The sequence below is a fragment of the Musca vetustissima genome, unplaced genomic scaffold (assembly GCF_032173495.1).
Source record: "Musca vetustissima isolate MV318-11 ecotype Yass unplaced genomic scaffold, APGP_CSIRO_Mvet_v1 utg2832, whole genome shotgun sequence".
Taxonomy (NCBI): domain Eukaryota; kingdom Metazoa; phylum Arthropoda; class Insecta; order Diptera; family Muscidae; genus Musca; species Musca vetustissima.
The window spans coordinates 216,264-238,314 of NW_026880723.1; the positions used below are offsets into that span (position 1 = coordinate 216,264).

General features: G+C 35.7%; 1 protein-coding gene across 1 annotated transcript; it reads left to right on the forward strand.

The window, feature by feature from the left end:
* On the forward strand, window positions 1-6,312 carry LOC133326524 (Golgi apparatus protein 1-like). The gene is made up of 6 exons (XM_061535144.1): window positions 1-2,010; window positions 2,978-3,505; window positions 3,627-3,995; window positions 4,083-4,452; window positions 5,948-6,054; window positions 6,136-6,312. The coding sequence occupies exons 1-6, from the start codon at window positions 1-3 to the stop codon at window positions 6,304-6,306; spliced, it is 3,555 nt and encodes a 1,184-aa protein (XP_061391128.1). The 3' UTR covers window positions 6,307-6,312.
* The last annotated feature ends 15,739 nt before the right edge of the window (window positions 6,313-22,051 follow it).

Below are 22,051 nucleotides of genomic sequence, written 5' to 3' on the forward strand. Positions count from 1 at the left end.
ATGTTCTTGCGTTCTCATTTATTGTATTGCATTGCATTACGACGACGACAAGTTTTAGAAGTATTAACAAAAAGTACAAATAATCAACAATTAGCTAGCAATTCGGAAAAACTGAAATTCTTGTCTCCACAACAAAAAGCAACAAATGATTATTGCCCGATTTTAAGCGTTGAAAATATGTTATATAAAGCGATATTAACGCTATTATTTACCGGCTTAATATGTGAAGCAACAGTCGCAGCACAAGAACGGTATGAGGAAGCGCTCAGACATGCCCAACGACAAATACGAGCTGCTGTGGATAATGCCAACTCAGCTGTAAGGGATCACACCCTTATTGACAATCGTGATTGTGAAGATCTGAAAACGCTCTGCACGCACATCAAATCGACTGATAACCTTTCGGTCTTAGAATGCGTGGCCACATTTACATCGAGCCAATTGGAGGCCCTGTCTGATAAGTGTCAACATGCGGTGTGGCATGAAACTAAAGAGTTGCTGAACAATAAGTGGATTGAAGATAATCTCTTGAAGAAGACATGTATGAAGGAGAGAGATAAACTTGAATCGTGTATCAATGCTGTTGATATATGGTCCTGCATTAAGGATCGAGCACAGCTAATGGAACATGGCAACAAATGTCGTTCATACATAAAGAGAGTCAGCGTCGTGCTGTTCCCGGACTTTGATAATTTGGGAGATTTCTTCAATAGCTGTTCCATGGAATTACAGCAACTAGAATGTGGACGCCTGAATATCGAACACAGATCCATATCACAACTTGAAACTGCCGAGTGTCTATTGCAGACGGGTGCTGATGTTTTGGGCCAACCATGTAAAGCGGCTGTTGCTCGTATAGAACAGCAAAATGAAGACTTGCGGTTCTTTGATATTTGCTCGGAAGACCTCAAACATTTGTGTCCCGAAGAGGTGACAAGAACGCCGGGAGCTTTTAAGTGTTTGGTTAAAAATAAGGGAAATCCTGGGATGACTACCCGTTGTGCCGATCAAATTAGTCAGCGAGATCGTGAAATTGCTAAGGACTATCGAGTATCCCATGGTCTGGCGAAAGCATGCAAAGACGATATTAAGCAGCATCATTGCCGTCGTGGCGTTTCCGAAGACAAACAGGTGCGTTTGGCGCAGATTCTGCTTTGTCTGGAGACAGTTGAGAAGAATGGTACGAAAATCTCCCCAGAATGCCGTCTTGAAATCGATGATCATCGCCGTATGTTGATGTCCGATGGACAATTGTCTCCGGAAATTTTAAATGATTGCGCAGATGATATACCAAAGTTCTGTGGAAATGTAGATAAATTGTCAAATATTGGTATGGGTCAAGGAACGGGAGGTGAAATTATCCATTGTCTAATGGAACATGCTCGCAAACGACGAAAAGACAGGCGTATCACATCACAATGTCAACGGTCACTGGAGACATTAATTAAGGTCTCCGATGTGGGAGAAGATTGGCGTGTAGATCCCGTACTACGACGTAATTGTAAACCCGTAGTAGATTTGGCTTGTCGAGACACGGATGGTGGTAATGCCCGTGTAATGTCATGTCTGATGGAACAACTGGGTACACCAGCAATGACCCCAGATTGTGAACATTCTCTGCTACTGATACAATATTTCGTGGCTAGAGATTTTAAATTGGATCCTCAATTGTATAAACATTGTCATGATGATGCCATCAAATATTGTCATGCTAAAAAACAATGGGATGATGTCGCTGACATACAAATGGATCCCGAAAGAGGTCCACTTATTCTGCCCTGTCTTCATCGTATGGCCTATAGTGAGGATGAACAGAATACGTTGAGGCCAGCTTGTTTTAAGGAAGTTAAACGGGTTATGCGCCAGAGAGCCGTATCGGTGGATTTAATACCCGAAGTAGAGGATGCTTGCATTGATGATTTGTCATACTATTGTTTTGATCATACGGAGAAGGGTGCGGAAATGGATTGTTTACAAACTAATTTGGAGAAGTTACAAAAGTCTTGTAAGGTGAGTTAAGATTTGGGGGTTTGGGAATTTTGGCATATAGGAGTGTAGCTATATCTGCTGGTGTAGAACATTTTCAAATATGGGTAATATCATTTCTCTTTATCGAATAAGACAAACGCCAAGTCAGTGGTTGATAATGCTTCCTGTATATACCTATTATCTTGAATGATAATTTCATTATTCTTTGATTGTGCGTTTAAATTTCCATTGTGGATTTTTAATAGGTTTATTTATTTAAACATTGTAATTTTCCAAGTCCAAAAATCACAAATTAATAAAACCGCAAAATACCGGGGGCTCACAAATATGAAAAATAATCGTCAACGGATTGTATACTATGCCAAGCAATCTATTCAGAGAGGCATTGTAAATTCATCGAAATGGCCAGTTCATGTTGTGGATAAGAATACAGTCATAAAAATAAATGATCGCTTCGATTTCGGTCAATCTGAGTATGAATCGGAAGAACACATAGTGTTGCCAAAACTACCTGCACTCGAGAATTCGGCTATGCCATCATTTATTTATAAGCAATTTTGCTTATAAACTTCGTACAGTCCCCGACCACAAACTAACGACATCAAAGTAGAGTTTCCTAGTAGGAAATCCTGGGCAAGTGGGTGCTTACCTCTGACCGGTCTGTCGATATTTACAGACGGGTCGATGTTGGAGGCAGGTATTGGTGCAGGCGTTTAATGCAAACGAACTAGCGATCTACAACTCATATAAACTTAACGATCTTCGCAGCCTTTTTCAGTCAGAAATCCTGGCAATCATGAAAGCGGCTAAGATAGCCAAAACACTTACTGCCGACAACATAGGACCGGTGACTATATATATCGATAGTCAGGCGGCCCTTAAGGCTCTACATGACACATAACAGATAGTTAAATTAAGTTGGATTCCAGGCCACAGTAACATAGAAGGGAATGATATTAAGCTTAAGTAATCATTTCTTATCTTTTAGGATGCCGTTACATCATATACCGAAGAAGAAGCAGCACATGTCGAACTCAATCCCGTCATTATGTCCGTATGCACTGAGGCTATGAAAACACATTGCGATCATATTCTAAAAGGTGGAAAAGATCGTGGCGATATGATGGATTGTTTAATTTCGCACAAAAATGATGCCGATCTACGACAAGATCTAAAATGTCGTGCAGCTATAGAACATTTTCAAATTATTTCGCTGAAAAATTATCATTTCACATATAAGTTTAAGGAAGCCTGTCGTCCACATGTTGTACGTTTTTGTGCCGGTAGTACCACTAAAAATGATGTGGTAGCTTGTCTGAGCGAAGTTATGCGTAACGATACGATACGTGGTCAACGGCCGCGCATACCAAAAGAATGTCGTCAGCAGGTCAAGGCGCAATTATATCAGCAGCGTGAATCTCTAGAGCTGGATCCAAAATTGGCCAAGGCATGCAAAAAGGAAATGGAACAATTCTGTGGGGAGAAAAAGGGACCGGGACAGGTGAATAAAAAGAATGCAAGTTTATGTTCATTCATAACCATAGTCGTCTAATGTCCTTCATAACAAAAACCATCATTTCCTTTATTTAATTGGTTTGAAAATAAAATCGATATGTTGGTGTTTTTTGCTTTCACAGGCTCTGGAATGTTTAACCTTGAATACACCCAGATTGGGTAGTGACTGTCATCATGCCATATTCCTAGTCAAAAAATCCGAACTTGGCGATAGTGCAACCGACTACACATTGGTAAATACTTGTAAAGAAATGACCTATAAATATTGTTCCAAAGAGGATCCGATGCGTTTATTGGATTGTCTGAAAGTCTACAAGGATGATCCTTCATTTGATGCCCGCTGCCATTTGGTTGTTGTAAATCGCATGATTGAACAGAATACAGATTTTAGATTTAATCCCTCGCTACAATTTCATTGTGGTAAAAATATAGATCGTTATTGTTCGGACATAGTTGCCAATGCCCAGCCTAATGAGGAATTGAATGGAAAGGTAAGAAATAACTTTAATTTTTGTTAACAACTTTTGACATTGATATGTACATACATATGTATATCTATGTATATTTTTTATTTTCAGGTAATTCAATGTCTCAAGGATAAATTCCGCCAATCGTTATTGGACGAAGAATGTTCTCAGGAAATGGTGAAGATACTACAAGAGCAGGCTCTTAATTATAAATTAAATCCCTTGTTGCAAACATTTTGTAAACATGAAATTGCCGTCCTTTGTAATCCAGAAAATTATGTCCAAGAACATGGCATGGTTGAGGAGTGTCTTAAAACAGCATTTCTTAATCAGAAAATTGTAAACCGAGATTGCCGCCTGGAGGTGGCGACTTTAATTGCTGAGGCGAAAGCTGACATACACGTTGATCCCATACTCGAAGAAGCGTGTACAGATGATTTATTGCGTTATTGTTCGAATGTGAAAAAAGGCAATGGACGAAGTAAGTATTGAAAAGTATTCCAAACTGTTATTATCAGCCGCCCAATCATTATTGGTAAATTCTATATTTTCGTGTTCATCCTATCATGACAAAAATTTGCTATCACAAACGCTCTGAAACGTGATTTATCCTTCAGAGAAAAAATTCCCTATACAAAACAGAAGGGAGTTAACTATAAATATATTTTTTCGAAGAAAGTTTATAAAAAAAATCGGTTGGCTTGCATTTTAAGCTGGGGTAGTCGCTGTACCAATTGATGGTACAACTCAGTGTTCATTCGACGGCGATATTCACCGCCAACGCAAATCGACCCATAGAACTTTCGGGGAATTTTTCTCTTAAACACTCCAAATGCTGCTTCATCTGCTTGCGCAAGTACCCATGCTTCAGATCCATATAACGGAGGAAATGAACTAGTGCCTATGATCCCTGAGCTGACGAGAATGGCGCCCCTAAATAACCATCTCAAAGGTCTGGGTCACTACTTCTTAAATGACCCCCAGATGATAAGTAGGGATGTAAACCCTGGCGAGGTTGAGGATCCGAACTCCATCTCCATGGCCTGTAGTGATGTCACGAGACTTCTCAGGCAGTTGGTTGTCGAAGGGGAAACTGGTACTGATGAGACTCCCGTCGTAAAGATGGATGAATCATCTGTACCAGTAACTGCAAGGCAAGTCAACGCCAAGGAGATCGTTGCAAAGAAGATGTACCGGAGAGCGGTTAACTACTGCAAACGATTCATCGGACGGGATAGATACTCCATCACGGAAATGGAGTTCCTTTTGAACCTCAAATTTATCCGGAAGTTCTCCAGGAACTCTCCGAATGATATTGTGAGGGGCTTCTTGATTGAAAGGATTCCTGGACCTAAGACCACCGCGGTAGTCCCTTCAAAGAGAGTGAAAATCTGGTGAATGGTGGATTTGCCAGGCCTTAAGCCGCATTGGTTTGGTCCAATTATGTCATTGACCATTGGCTTCAGTCGTTCAAACAGCATGCTAGACAGCATTTTATAGGCGATGGGAAGGAGACTTATTCCTCTACAGTTGGCACATATCGTCCTGTATCCTTTTTTGTGCACGGGACACAGGATGCTGAATTACCAATCATAGGACATGCATTCCTCTAGCCAAATTGTACTAATCAGCTGATGCATGCTCCTGACCAGCATCTGACCACCGGTTTTGAATAGTTCGGCTGGTAATTCATCGCACCTGCTTCAGCCCATTAATTGCTATTCTGACCTCATCTTGGCTAGGTGGCTATACACTCTATACCGTCATCTCTTATGAGTTCTGGTTCTGAACACGCGGCACAAATCAGCTCACTATTTCAACGGGTTTTGCCATGTTAAAGCCAATCAGAGCCGTTGCATGGTATCTATCATCCCCTACGTCACCCTTCATTCAATTTAGGTCTCCAATTTAATTCAGAAAGTACAATATTTGAGGTTATTAAATTTAACTTATTCGTTCCACATTTTTTATTTCAGAACTAAAATGTTTGCAAACAATTTTGCAAGATCATTCAAAAGCCATGGAAGAAGACTGCCGCCTAAAACTACAAAGACGCATTGAAATGTTCCGAAATGCCGACACGGTATGTATAGTATAAAAAAATTTATTAAAATTAATTAATTATTCAATCACCACACATCATAAATATTTCTCATCAAAATAGGTATTGGTTCAACCACCGGAAAATATGGAACAATTAGTTAATCAAGTTGTTACATCGCCAGCGAAGAAATTCTTTATCGTAATTTTAATGACGGCAGTTGGTATGGTATTTATGTTGGGTATATTCTTCGGTCGAGTCACTAAACGTGCAATGAACACCAAAAATAAATAATATTTACTACTAAGCAAATCTAATTTTTCAGTGACTTAAACAAAAAATGTTCTACCAAAAACATACATATATTTTTATAAAACATATTTTTTTATCTAGTGATTCCATAGAAAATCTAACATAAGTTTTGTAAACAAAAGTATTTGGACAAGATTAATTCCATTTTTCTTTTTTTAGTTTTAATGATTCCATATTCCATTTTTGTTTTTCTGATTGGCTTAATGTGTTTCTTCTTCTGTTTGTTTTTTTATTATTATTTTATTAATATTAAATAATGTGTGCATTAAATTTCTTAGAATAATATTAGGAAAATCGACTTAAATATACATTATAAAACAAGGACCAAAATTGGGGTTTATTTTAATAAAACAAATATTGGCGATATAAAAAAATATTGAATTATTTCATTCAGAGAGAATTTAAATCATAATGTTTAGAATTAGATACAAAGCAGCTTGTATTAGATTGAAAAAAATCTGTAGAATTATTAGGCAGCGTTATAAATATTAAACGAATAAAAAAACTATTAGCATGTCAAAGTAATATTTTTTATAATTTAATGTTAAACACTTCACACGTGGCACACACACAAATATCAGCCATGATGTAATGTTTAATGTGTGAATTGATGAACATAAAAAATACACTTTTGTATGTATACTAACAAAAAAGAAATAAAACTATTTTTATAAGATAAAAAATATATATATTTAGTAAAAAATAAAAAAAGTATGTTTCTTAAGATTATGTTGCGATATATATATGGGCAATATTGCCAATTTTTTAATATTCCATTTTCAAAAAATCAGCTTTTTTGTTTTTGTGGCACATCAATGATTTTTGGTATACATATAGAGAAAAATGTTCTGACTCCGAAACCGTTCGCGATCAAATTTTTGGGTGATGCGCGCAAAAGTTATCGACGTTTTAATTTCGGGCATAAGAAAAAAATCTTAAAATTACGCCGTTTATTATATTGAACAAAAACGTTTATATATATCTTCCTCCGTAAAATAAGAATATGAATATATTATAATAATCACGATAAAGTTGCACATATTCACGAAATATGAGAAAAATAAAAAAATATAGCAGATGACATCAATATTTTCATTATATTAATGACATACACACACCTAAAAATTAATTTAAAAATATCTACATAATCTAAACACGATGGTGAATCAAATGATATCAAAATCACACAAGTCCGTGTAGCGGTTTCTAAATCAAAGCGACAACAAAACAAGATATTGAGAAAAAATATTTGTTTTTGGTTCGAAAAAATAATGTCATCATAATTTTTTTAATTGTATACAAGAAATTTCAGAAAAAATACGTTGGGGTTATTCTGCTATTTTACCCGAATTTCGCCGATAAATTGACATATATAATAATAATCACTTTTTGTGTATAAGTATACGTCTTGCGGATTATATCAAGATCCTTCGGAGAAATCTTAGGGTTCTATAAATAGGAATAAATCTTAAAATAAAATAATATTATGAAATATACATTTTAACTTGCGTGTAAATCGCGTAATTCTCAAAATCATTTGATGCGCATGCGGTTTCCAGGAAGTACTGTAGTTTATCTTCCAATCCATATATATTTTGCGAAATTTCATTTGACGGCTAAGATGTGCCACACGTTACATTGAAGTACCCAAAAAATCGTAAAACGCGAATAATTTCCGAAAACTCCATATGCGATTAATGGGCATCCGATTTCGGTGTGCACCCTAAAAAAATACATCGATCTATACCGATTTCAATGTGGTCCATTAAGAACCATGGATGTGCCAGCTCACACTATTTTTGAGATAAATTGCGTCTAAATCGCGTAATTCTCAAATTCATTTGATGCGCATGCGATTTCCAGAAAGTACTGAAGGTTATCTTCCAATCCATATGTTGTACTTTTATTCCTTGTTAAATAAAAGTCGAGTTGTAATACTACTAAAGGCGTAAAGTTTATTTATTGAGATGAGCGTTCACAGCTACTAATTTAAAAAATAAAAATGGAATTCGCGAGAATGTGTGACTTATTGAACTGGCGGTTGCACGATTCAGCGTCATATTCCCCAGTATTGCCATATTTAATATAGAACATATGAGATGCCATATTGTTCATGAGGGTTGCCCCTAACATCTCCCTCCTTAAGATGAAATGGGTGATCTTGAAATTGGTTCAACTGGTTGTCTTCTAGTCGTAATCCTTTTGGGGGACCAATGTGGAGAACCCGTTGGAGTTGCAAAGTCTTCTTGTTGTGCTGGTGGATTGATGTCGAACTCTTCGAGTAAGATATCCAGGGGTACTTTTGAAGTTTCTTCATTGATTGAAGTTCCTGCATCTCTGTGTCTGAGTTGATCAGTATGAGCTCGTACGAGAATTTTTCTGTCTCCAACGTCTATTAGAGCGTTGTAAATGACTTTTCCTTTTCTTTCTATGATTTCACCAGTTGTCCAATAACTTTTGTTTCCTTTGAAATTCCTTGCCCAGACCAAATCTCCGTTGTTGAATTCTCTGTATCTTGTACCGTGTTTGGTATTGTACTGCTGTTCCATTTTGTGATTGATTTCCCGTTCGGTAGGTTCATGCTGCAGTATCGAGTCTAATATTATTCTCATTTTCCTTCCGATGAATGATTCTGCTGGAGACTTGCCTTCTGGTGAGTTTGGATTCGGTGTAGATCTGTAGACTTCCAGGAATGTTTGAAGTGCTTCTGTAGGAGTTTCTTCCCCTTCGAGTTTTTTTAATGCACGTTTAAGTGTATCCACGAACCTTTCTGCTTGTCCGTTGGAACTTGGATGAAAACGAACAGTTCTTGTGTGCTTAATTGCTCTTTTACTGCACCAATTTTCAAATTGTTCTGAGCAAAACTGTGTTCCATTGTCTGAGACTAATTGTTCTGGGTTTCCGAAGAATGCACAATATTCGTTTAACATTTTTATTGTTGAATATGTGGTGATTGTAGATGTCTCGTAAATAACTGGGTATTTCGAGTATGAATCAATGATTAGGAGATAGTATTTTCCTTTTACTGGACCTGCATAGTCTATGTGAATTCTTTCAAGAGGATGTGTAGTCGTAGGCCATGGACATAAATTTGTTTTTACAGGACTTTTTGAAGAAAGTTGACATTTTTGGCATTTCCGAACGTAGTCTTCAATTTGTTTGTCAATGTTTGGCCAATATACGTAACTTCTGCCAACTGATTTGCTTCGTTCTGATGATAAGTGTCCTCTATGAAGTTGTTGTAGAATTTTATTCCGATATTTTTGAGGAATAACAACTCTGTTGTTGAAAAGAATGCATCCGTGAATAATTGAGAGATTTTCTTTACGGTTGTAAAATTGAATAATTGATGGTTCAACATTTTTGTTGCTGTCAGGCCAACCGTTTTGCATATATTGTATTACCTTTTGTAGATCGCCATCGTTTGAGGTTGTATCTACAATCATTTTGAAGGTGATTGGAAGAACGGATACGGTTTCGTTTACCTCGCTGCGTATGTCTTCATCGAATGATATTGTTGCTACAATAAAGTCGTCGGTTGGTTTTTCGTGATTCTTGACTAGCCTTGATAATACATCTGCGTGACCAAAGTCCTTGGTGTTTGTGTATTTGATTTCGAAGTCATATGCGAGTAATATAAGTGCCCATCGTTGTAAACGATTTGCTGTGTAAACTGGAATTCCTTTCTTTGAACCGAATATTGCCAAAAGGGGTTTGTGATCAGTGTGCAATGTAAATTTGCGACCAAATAACATTTTATGGAACCGTTGCACTGCAAATATAAGTGCTAATCCTTCCTTCTCTATTTGGCTATAGTTCTTTTCAGCTTGTGTTAGAGCTCTTGATATGTGGTATATGGTCTTCATACTTCCGTCGGGAAACGTATGATATATCACTGCACCTATTCCATGGGATGATGCGTCAGCTGCGACGTGTATAGGCATGTTTGGGTTATAGTGCGTGAGAAGCAAATTTGAAGTCAATATGTTCTTGAAATCGTCAAGTGATTTTTGGCATTGTTGTGTCCATACGAATTTTGTATCCTTTTTTAATAGGTCGTCAAGGGGTTTACGTAATGTTCGCATGTTATTTACATATTTTCCATAATGGTTGATAGAGCCTAGTAATGACCTTACCTCAGAAATGTTTTCTGGGATTTTTAAGTTTTGAACGGCTGCGATCTTATTTGGATCTGGCTTGATACCATCTTTATCGATTATCTGTCCAAGATATTTTATTTGTTTTTGAAAAAAATTGCATTTTTCAATTTTTAATTTGAAACCGAACTCTTGGATTCTTTGAATAAGTTTGTTTAAATTTTCTTTGTGTTCAGAAATTGATTCACTTGCGAGCATGATGTCATCTATGTAAGCTTTTGCTCCGTTGACACCAGCGCATAGTTCATCCATAATCCTTTGGAATGCTCCTGGAGCTGATTTTATACCTGGGGTTAAACGGTTGAATTTATACAATCCTTTATGCGTATTGATTGTGAGCAGTTCTTTGCTCTCATCGTCGACTTCGACTTGGAGGTATGCGTCTGATAAGTCTAGATGACTAAATATTACACAGTTGTGGCAGTCTGCTAAAATTTCCTCGGGTGTTGGTAATGGATACTGATTTGGTTCTACTATTGAGTTGAGACCTGTTGAATAGTCTGCACATATTCTGATTTTTCCATTACGTTTGCTGACCACAATTGGTGCTGCATATCTTGATGAATTTACTGGAGTAATGATACCCGCTTTTTCTAGCCTTTGAAGTTCATTTTCTATTTCAGTCCTTACTGCGAAGGGAACTGGTCTTTTAGGAAAGAATACTGGCTTTGCATCTGGCAATAGCTTTATGTTGACTTTTGTTTTGCACAGGCCTAGGGTGCTGTAGTCAAAGACAGATTGATACTTACTTTTTAATTCTGCTATGTCGTCTTCAAATGTAATTTGATGGCACCAGGACGTTATTGGTTTTTGCCATAAATTGAAAGACTGTATCCAATCGATTCCCATGATGTTGAGTTTGTCTATATCTGATATATAGCATTTTAATATTTTTGTGTTGTCACCGATCGTAATTTTGCTTTCAAATTCTGCTAGGAGCTTGATTGAATTTGCGTTTGCGTCGCTAGCGCTGTCGTCTGTTGTGTATGCTTCTGGTTTACCTATGGATTTCCATGTTGCGACTGATATTATTGATATGTCTGATGCGGTATCAATTTGAAGCTTTACTGGTTTGTCGTTGATCAGGACTGTTGTATATTTTCTGAGATCTGGGAAATTGATGTTCTTTGTTTGGAAAACTGCATTCGTGTTGAATGGTTTCTTCGACTTGTTGGGTATTTTGGATTTGTTTTCTTTGTTGTCGGACACTGCTTTGAAATTTTTACCTGTTTTTGCGATGTCACAAAAGTTGTCTTTGTGACCAATTTGATGGCATTTGGTGCACTTGTGCTTCCGGTATGTACAAAATTTTGCGTAGTGTAGGTCTCCGCAGTACCAACATGGTGATTTAGGTATTTTGTTTTTCTTCGAGCCTTGTGTATGCTTGTTGAGTGAACATACGGTTTTTGATTGATGCTCAATTAAAATGTTATCTGCCTTGAGGTCGAGAATCCGCTGTGTTTCGTCCACTAGTTGATCTAGATTTATTGCTTTTGATTCATCGTCTAACACCTTTAGTAAACGTATTCTTATTTCGTTGTCTTTTGCTGATTTGAGTCCAAGGACGAAAATGAGGCATTTGAATTGATCGATTTTCAATTCGTTCATTTTAAATAGTTCACATTGTAGGTTTACTCTGCTTGCGTATTCTCTGAAATCCTCACTGTCGTTTTTCGATAATTGAAGGCATTTGTACCTTTGTGCAACTTGTGTTTCTGTCTTGCCGAACAGTTTCTTGAGTTTTTCCTCCGGTTTTCCTCCGGTTTTGCTGGTAAAACGTAGTTGGCAAATCTTTCGTGTACTTGGTTTGACATTTTCCGCCATAAAAGTGCTACTTTGTCATGGTCTTCGAGTGTGTTTGCCTCTTTTTCGAAAACATGAACAAACCTGTTGTACCACGCTTTAAATATAAGTCCGCTTTCTGGTTCGTACTCGAATGCTGTCATTGAGTGTGCCAGTGATTCCATTAGCGCTGCTTTAGACGTATTTGCATTTTGTGGTTGTTGTGTAGAACTTGCTGTGCCTTGCGTTTGAAGGAGTTCTGCCATGTGCTTTAGCAATTGCGTCTGTTGTAACATTGCTTTTTGTTGCTCTGCTAGCAAATGCAAAATTGTGTCTTGCGACATTTTGTTTGTTGGCAATTGTTTGATTAAAATTCCAATATCCTCGTCGCCACTTTTGTTGTACTTTTATTCCTTGTTAAATAAAAGTCGAGTTGTAATACTACTAAAGGCGTAAAGTTTATTTATTGAGATGAGCGTTCACAGCTACTAATTTAAAAAATAAAAATGGAATTCGCGAGAATGTGTGACTTATTGAACTGGCGGTTGCACGACTCAGCGTCATATTCCCCAGTATTGCCATATTTAATATAGAACATATGAGATGCCATATTGTTCATGAGGGTTGCCCCTAACACCATATATATTTTGCGAAATTTCATTTGACGGCTAAGATGTGCCGCACGTTACATTGATGTACCCAAAAATTCGTAAAACGCGAATAAGTTCCGAAAACTCCATATGCCATTAACGCGCATCCGATTTCGGTGTGCACCCTAAAAAAATACATCGATCTATACCATTTCAATGTGGTCCATTAAGAACCATGGATGTGCCAGCACAATCTATTTTTGAGATAAATTGCGTACATCTCTCTTTCGGCTGAAGTTTTTAAAGTTCCCTTCTCGAAAAAGATTAAAATCCGTATGTGGTCATTTATTGAAGCGGAAATGATACACAGGAATCGCAAATAAACCCGCGATATTTTCAAAAACATTTTCTGCCAAATTTCGTGTTTTTGGAAGGCCAGTTCCCGCCGTTCTAGTAGATGGATTTTCACGAAGAAGATTTTATATCATCCGAAACGTAAAAAAACCTTATTGATCGCGGGTACCCATATCATTCAGTTGACAGATCTAAAAAATTGGCCCGAAAAATAGGTTTTTTAGAAATTTGATCGCACAAAATTCGCATCTTCGGATGAGTATTACTCTGAAGCTGTCCATACTACATACACAAAATACATATCAAATTACGCAGATTCGCGACTACAATAATCTTATAACCGATTTTTGTAAATTCCTGTTTGCGTATTAAAGCTAGAAGTAAAATTAAAAAACACTCAAAATCGAGCTTCAAAATGTCAGCATCATTTAAAGGTAGATGCAATGAGTGGCTTAGTCACAAATCGATAGAGAACACAAAAAAACTGGTTCGCCTCAACCTGTTTTTACACATTTTTTTACATTAAAGTAGACACAGCTTCCACCAAAATAAAGTTTGGAGGTCAATATCATGAACAGTTTGCAACGACAGATCAATTAACCCAAAACTAGTAACTTTTTTTCATATACTTAAGTAGTTCCCGAGTTATAAAGGGGTAAACCTCCGCTTCAGCTTTATTAAAAAATTGGCAATATTGCCCATATATATATGTAACTTCCATTGACAGGTAAACTGTGTATTATTGAAAAGTAACGGGTCCCCATGTTGAGGTAAATGTCAATGGTAATGTAAGGGAAGCCTGGAGGTTCCTAAATACCATAACAATGACAGGGATTATTTAAGACATCTCAAGTATCAGATTCCTGATAACAATTCCCTATGTACAATGGAAGAGGAGTTTGAGGAGAAAGATTGTATAGAAAATGAGATGGTTTATTTTGATTTATTTGAGCGGTTTGAGAAGATCTTACATGACAAGAGAGAGCGTTCTGCTGATGATCATGATAAAATAACTTATGAAATGATAAGAACTCCTCCAGAGTGGGCTGTACTCACAGCGCTGTATGATGCGTTTGTGGAATGTTGTATTAAATAGTCATGGGGAATAATAAAGATTGTGCCAATCCCGAAACCAAATAAAGATTTACAGCAATTTGTGAATTTCAGACCCATCTCGCTTATTTCTGCGTTTATGAATTGCATTCACTTTATGATAAAATATTTTCCAGTTGATAAATTATCTAACAGGACGTTTGCCAATAGAAAAAGCATCCTACATCAACCAATTTATGCATCGAGTAGCCTTGCTGAAAGCCAACAACTACAAAATTGTGGTAAGGATTGATATTTTGTAGAAAATCTTAAAGGACAAGAAGGTAAACCTACAGACATCTGGATTGCCAACTTTCTACCTAAGTGAGATCTTCGATTGGGAAATGATGAGATAGAGGTGACTAATGACATTCACCAAGGTAGCTGCTTGTCTCCTATGCTCTTCAATATATATACCGCGGGACTACATAAGTTAGAGGAAAGAAGAACCATGATCTTCGATTTTTTTTTGATTACACTGTGCGACACGAACATTTTTCAGGGGTTCTAATGTACCAATTCTGTTTAGTTGGAGTGGCTGAATTACAGCGGTTGAAATGTGAAAAAATACGCATAAAGTGACAAAATTTATTTTTCTTCGGACTGTACGATGAAATTATGATATCAAGCCACATAAGTTTTATTATATTACGGGGAAGAAAATTAAATTAGCTTTCGAAAATGATAAAAATCAAAAAAAAAAAAATCGGTTAAAAAATGGATGACTTATACACATTTTTGTATTGATTCTATGCATATTCTCTAAAGGAAATATGGGTATGTATCGTTTCCTGTTACAAACCGTTGTGTTTGTAACAGGTAAAAGGAAACGAGATAGACCCATTAACACATCAGCGAAGAGCTAAAAGGTAGAACAAATTTACTCGAATGTTTGACGACGACGGCCCCGAAACGGGCCATTAATATGTATAAAAGCTTCATAATAGCGAATGTTGACTACGCCAGAACGACAACGGACACTGTGCGGGTGTATATTAATAAGAAGATCGAGAGAGGAGATCGTTGGGTGTAACTATCACAACCAGAGCAAATCTTCTACATTTTACGAAGCAGAACGTATCTGTCATCTTTATCATCTTTACAGAGAGCCTTGCGGCTTTCCTCTAGGCTGCGGAAGCTCTGACAATTTTATGGTTGCTGAATAACGCAAATGTCATGTGGTTTGGACTCCGAGTCACAAAGGCAGATTTTCTGGCAAAACAAGCGTTGGATGTAGGAGCACCAATTGTGACGTATCTGACCCCTAAGTAAACGAAAAAAAAGAAAGAATGGAGAGTAAAAGACATGTATAAGGATGAATTTCAAACAATATCCATGTCTAAAGGCAGATCCTTTTTACAATTCTGCAGTGATGTCCATGGTAGCTTTATTATTGTTGTTGTTATTATTATATTATTATTTTTTCTCGGTTAAGCTTATCAGGAATATTTGGTTATGCGTTTTTTCCATCATTTTTAATATCCCGTATTTCCTTTATACATTCCGTGAATATATTTGTTTGAGCATGTATCGTTATCAATCGGATTTCGGATTAATTATACCATATTTATCCTCCATTTACTTGCGGAACATGATCATGACATCATATCAGCGTTGTTAGATCATAACTGGGACAACAAACCCGAACTATACCATTAGATTCACATCAAATTTTCACGATTTCAAATCATTTACAATGTTGTTGAATGTCCTTATATGTGTAAACAAATATTTTATATTTTTGGAGCAAAATTCATCTATTGCTTGTCGCAGCATTCCTATGGATTGAGCAATAGTTTTGTGACACAATTACCCGAAATTTTAACGAAACTGATGCGATAAATATATAGCATTTCCACATTAAATGAAACCTTTTACAAATTAAATGAACCCTTTTCCAAATTAAATGAAACCTTTTCCAAATTAAATGAAACCTTTTCCAAATTAAATGAAACCTTTTCCAAATTAAATGAAACCTTTTCCACTTGAAATGAAACCTTTTACAAATAGAATGAAACCTTTTCCAATTTAAATGAAACCTTTTACAAATAGAATGAAAATTTTCCCAAATTAAATGAAACCTTTATTCTTATCTAAGGAAATATAATATTTGCACTAATTTTAAACCAATATTTGAAAATTAAATCAAAGAATATTAACAAATATAGTTGTATGGCTATGTAATTAACATAAATATTCTTTAATTCGGTGTGATTTCATTTAATATCTTTACTACATAAAACTAAATAAATAGTAATACAAACTGGGGTATTTCTTGACATTTTAATAAATAAATATTTAAGAACAGTATTCAATTCCTGTTCTCGGTCCTAAATGCGAAATACATATTTGACTTAATAAATTGTTGATGATAAGGTAACTGCTTATCTTAATGAAGGGGTTCCCGACTTGCAACTTGTGGGATTTTCAAAACCATGTCCATAACGTAGTTAGAACAATCTTGCCGAGTAAGCTTTTGAATACTTCCCTCGATTACATCAGCAATGTTATGTTCCATTGAAACGTCACACAGCTCAGCTCTTGGACATAATTTTATTTTTGAAAATGCATTTTCGATTGGATTTAGCATTGGAGAATAAGGCGGAAGAATTTAAGGTTGCATCTTTTTGATTCGATCAAATTTTTTATGTCATGTCGCTTGTGTATTTGAGCTTTATTTTCCAACTCTGGATTGATTTTCTCAAAAAAAATTTCTATAAATAATTTAAATCTGTCTGCATTGACACTGGAATTAGAAACGATTGTGTGATGTACAACTCCCGCGTATTACTATTTATTTAGTTTTATGTAGTAAAGATATTAAATGAAATCACACCGAATTAAAGAATATTTATGTTAATTACATAGCCATACAACTATATTTGTTAATATTCTTTGATTTAATTTTCAAATATTGGTTTAAAATTAGTGCAAATATTATATTTCCTTAGAGAACAATAAAGGTTTCATTTAATTTGGAAAAAGTTTCATTCTATTTGTAAAAGGTTTCATTTCAATTGGAAAAGGTTTCATTCTATTTGTAAAAGGTTTCATTTCAAGTGGAAAAGGTTTCATTTAATTTGGAAAAGGTTTCATTTAATTTGGAAAAGGTTTCATTTAATTTGGAAAAGGTTTCATTTAATTTGGAAAAGGTTTCATTTAATTTGGAAAAGGGTTCATTTAATTTGTAAAAGGTTTCATTTAATGTGGAAATGCTATATATGAATATACATACGGACATCCAAATTTGTTTGATAATTTCAAAATTAATATTGATACATTTTTCGTATTTTTTACATATTTTTACAATGACATATATAGCATTTCCACATTAAATGAAACCTTGTTCAAATTAAATGAACCCTTTTCCAAATTAAATGAAACCTTTTCCAAATTAAATGAAACCTTTTCCAAATTAAATGAAACCTTTTCCAATTGAAATGAAACCTTTTACAAATAGAATGAAACCTTTTCCAATTTAAATGAAACCTTTTACAAATAGAATGAAACTTTTTCCAAATTAAATGAAACCTTTATTCTTATCTAAGGAAATATAAAATTTGCAGTAATTTTAAACCAATATTTGAAAATTAAATCAAAGAGTATTAACAAATATAGTTGTATGGCTATGTAATTAACATAAATATTCTTTAATTCGGTGTGATTTCATTTAATATCTTTACTACATAAAACTAAATAAATAGTAATACAAACTGGGGTATTTCTTGACATTTTAATAAATAAATATTTAAGAACAAGAATTGAATACCCGGTCCTAAATGCGAAATACATATTTGACTTAATAAATTGTTGATGATAAGGTAACCGCTTATCTTAATGAAGGGGTTCCCGACTTTCAGCTTGTGGGATTTTCAAAACCATGTCCATAACGTAGTTAGAACAATCTTTGAATACTTCGCTCGATTACATCAACAATGTTATGTTCCATTGAAACGTCAAAGGTTTCATTTAATTTGGAAAAGGTTTCATTTAATTTGGAAAAGGGTTCATTTAATTTTGTAAAAGGTTTCATTTAATCTGGAAATGCTATACATATATCATAAATTTGCCAGCAGCGTAATTTAACATCGAACACCAGTTACTTTCATCAATTCCTATGTTCACTAGTAACGCTTTTTTGAATTATCGCGTTACTATTCTCAAATATCGCTTTCTTCCAGCGATATAAATGGACCAAAATTTATACGTATATTTCATAACTAAATAAATTGAAAAATGTTTGAGGTTTCAACAAACAACCAAGCCTGCACAATTTTGAAGTTTTTACCGTCGATGACGAATTTCAAAATTATTGTCGGATTCATTGTTTATCGAAGCCTCAAACATTTTTCAATTTCTTTCGTTATGAAATAGATCTATAACTTTTGGTCCGTTGATTTCTTCTTCTTCTGACATATGTTTTCATATATCAATTCCACTGTGTTTGGGGTGGAATTTAAAGTGGCATGAGACACTAAGTCTACGTTGCCACCTTCACGGGTATTCATATATTTCATGGGATTTTTGTGTTTTACGGGTAGAATTAATTGGCTTATATTTCAATATAGTTTTGATTAGTTTTTGTTTTTAAATTCGTATAGCGGCATCTTTGTAGTATTTTGCTAAGGCGAAGTATGCCCTAATATTATTAGATTTTAGTATTATATCGATTGAATGTTGATAAATTCCGAGTTTTTTTAGATTTTGCAGTAAAGAACGTCTGGTATTTAGGTCAATGTCAGGGCAATTAAATGTGATGTGGTCCATAGTTTGGATGTCTCCACAATCACATCTGTCGGAGCTGGTTATGTTAATTTTGTGGAGATGTTGTTTCATCTGATTGTGGCCAAATCGTAGTCTGATTGTTGTTGTTGCGACACTTCAGGGCATTTTAACACTTCGGAACCAAGGAATACAGTTGACTTTGGGGGAAAATGAGTAAAATCGTCTGCCATATATACTTCCATTCCATTTTTCTTGCCAAGATGTGACTGCCGAAGATTTGTCGTTTCGTCTCAAGTCAGATGGACATAATTTTGGGTAAGAATCGGTTGGATTATGGTTAGTGGCAATGAAGTCCACATACTCGTTACCATCGATGCCGCTATGGCTAGGCACCCATAGAAAGTGTATAGTGTAGGCCTCCCTAGACATTTGGTAAACCTCATCTTTTATTCTGCAAATAAAGGGATGGGTATTTCTAGAGTTTAGGGATCCAATGGCCTGAAGGACTGATTTGCTGTCAGTGATGAGTATATATTTCCCAGGATCACAGGTTTTGATGAGCATTAAAGCTTCAACAATTGCATAAGCTTCCGCGGAGAAAATAGAACAGTGTTTATCTAACGTGAAGGAAGCTTCGATGTCCAACGAAGGTATCCATAAGGCACAGCTGGTTTTGTCTGCAGTTTTTGAGCCGTCAGTGAATATGGTTTTGAAATCTTTATGCATTTAGTATGCATGGTGTTGTTGTACGGGTGGCGTAGGGGATGATAGATACCAAGCAACGGCTTTGATTGGCTTTAACATGGCGAAGCCCAGGCTTATCTTGGTCCCTCTTTCATCTCAATTGTGGACACTGACCTCCCCGCGGTGCCACCTGGGGAGCTATTCTCATCACCCGATGAAATAGTGAGCTAATATGTGCCGCGAGTTCACCCATAAGAACTATAAAAAAAAATGGGTTGAGGCGTCGGGTTAGTTGCCCACTCTCGGAAAACCCAACCTACTATGAAAAAGCAAAGAAAAAGAAAACCAAACCCCCCTAATGTTGACGACCCCCGCAAACGTATAAAGGACCACGATCTGCGAATCTGCACTTGGAATGTGCGCACGCTATACAGAACAGGGGCAGTGTTCGCTTTGGCGGATATACTCAAGAAGTACAAAGCCGATATTATTGCCTTACAGGAAATGCGATGGAAAGGGACAGGCGTAAGTAAATCAGACGATTACGCCCTGTATTATAGCTGCCATGAAACGAGACATGAATTTGGCTGCGGATTTATGGTTAACAGGAGAATAAAAGACCTTGTCTCCAGATTCACTCCAGTAGATGAGCGAATTGCTATAATCCGTATAAAAGCGAAGTTCTTTTACATCAGTCTAATTTGCGCCCATGCTCCGACCGAAGATAAAGATGAACAGACCAAAGATATATTTTATGAGCGCCTAGAAACAGCATATGACCGTTGCCCTGGCCATGACATTAAAATTCTGCTAGGAGATTTTAATGCAAAAATCGGAAGGGAAAATATCTTTGGCCCCACCGTCGGAAAATTCAGCCTTCATTAAGAAACTTCCGACAACGGCATGAGGTTGATTGACTTCGCGGCAGCAAAAAACATGTTAGTTAGCAGCACCAGATTCAAGCATCTCGATATACACACAGGGCTGCCAGATTTTTTTTTGGAAAAATCGTCAAAATGACGATTTTTTTTATCAAAAATCGTCAAAAAATTAAATACGCACATTTAGATATATTTAATATTTTATTTTTATTTTTTATTAAAATGAACATAAAAGAGGAATTCAATTTATAAAACACGTTTTTAAAGCTAATCAAGAAATTCATTTATTTTTTATAAATATTTGAATAGTCATTTCGACTTTAATAAAGTCATTCATTTTGAAAAAAAATATTTGTGGTAATCATTTTCAACATCTCGGTTTTAATTAACGTATCATAACAATTTGTTTTGTTAACTTTTAAATAATCTTTGGTATAAATTCCTCCATTGAATCCTTATTGGGGGAATTTCGTCTTTTCGTTTTATTAAGATTTACTTGGCTGAAAACACGCTCAACATTTGCTGAGGAATGGGGTAATACCATACCTTCCGTACAAATTTAGTTATTATAGGAAAAACATATGAACCATCACCACGTTTCAAATCAAATATTGCATTCCAAAAACGAAATAAATCGGTTTCATCATTTTCACAAATGTTATCAAAATCAAACAACCTTAGTTCGCGAAATTCTGAATTCAATTTTTGTTTTTCATCTTCGTTCACAAAATGTGTAAATTCTTTAAGGATATCGAAAAATGAATTATTCTTTTCATTACAAATATACGTGGGACTTATCATAGATACAATTTTAAAAATGCTTTCAAATCGAATCTTTTTAAAATTGTAATAACTTTGTATAAATTGAAACTTAAATTTAATATAACAACGTTTCCGTTCACCAATTTTCTTCAATTTGCCCGTGTCAAAAAACAACAACCGTTAACTTTTATTTGTTTTGTTGCTGTCTACCCAGAGAACGGCACAGCTGATTGGTAGTTTTTCATCTATCTGGGTAAACGTAAACTGTTGTTGGCTTTGTAACAGTACAAAGTATACCTCACACACATATGCCAAATATTCAAATTCTTTTTACTTTTTCTTTCGCTTTATACATTTTTGATGTTGCCATAACAAAAAGAACCCAAATATTGCAATATTACTGACCAAAAAATGACCAAAAATCGTCATTTTTTGTGGCAAAAATCGTCAAATCGTCATTTTTCAATTTTTGACCAAAAAATCGAAAAGTGCAAACAAAATGACGATAAATCGTCAAATCTGGGAATTGCCCACTCCCTACAAACTGCAGCAAAAAGAACAATTGGGTACCAAAAACCACCACCAAGAAACCCATGGTACGAAGATGATGGTATAGAGTGTATACCACCTAGCCAAGATGAGGTCATAAAAGCAATTAATCGGCTCAAGAACAACAAAGCAGCAGGAGCCGATGGGTTAC

What these genes read in the sequence shown, in the direction of transcription:
- LOC133326524 (XM_061535144.1), top strand. Translation starts at nt 1, where the DNA reads ATGTTCTTGCGTTCTCATTTATTGTATTGCATTGCATTACGACGACGA. An exon ending in AGTTACAAAAGTCTTGTAAG is followed by an intron (nt 2,011 to 2,977) that starts GTGAGTTAAGAT and finishes CTTATCTTTTAG; the next exon opens with GATGCCGTTACATCATATAC. An exon ending in GACAGGTGAATAAAAAGAAT is followed by an intron (nt 3,506 to 3,626) that starts GCAAGTTTATGT and finishes TTGCTTTCACAG; the next exon opens with GCTCTGGAATGTTTAACCTT.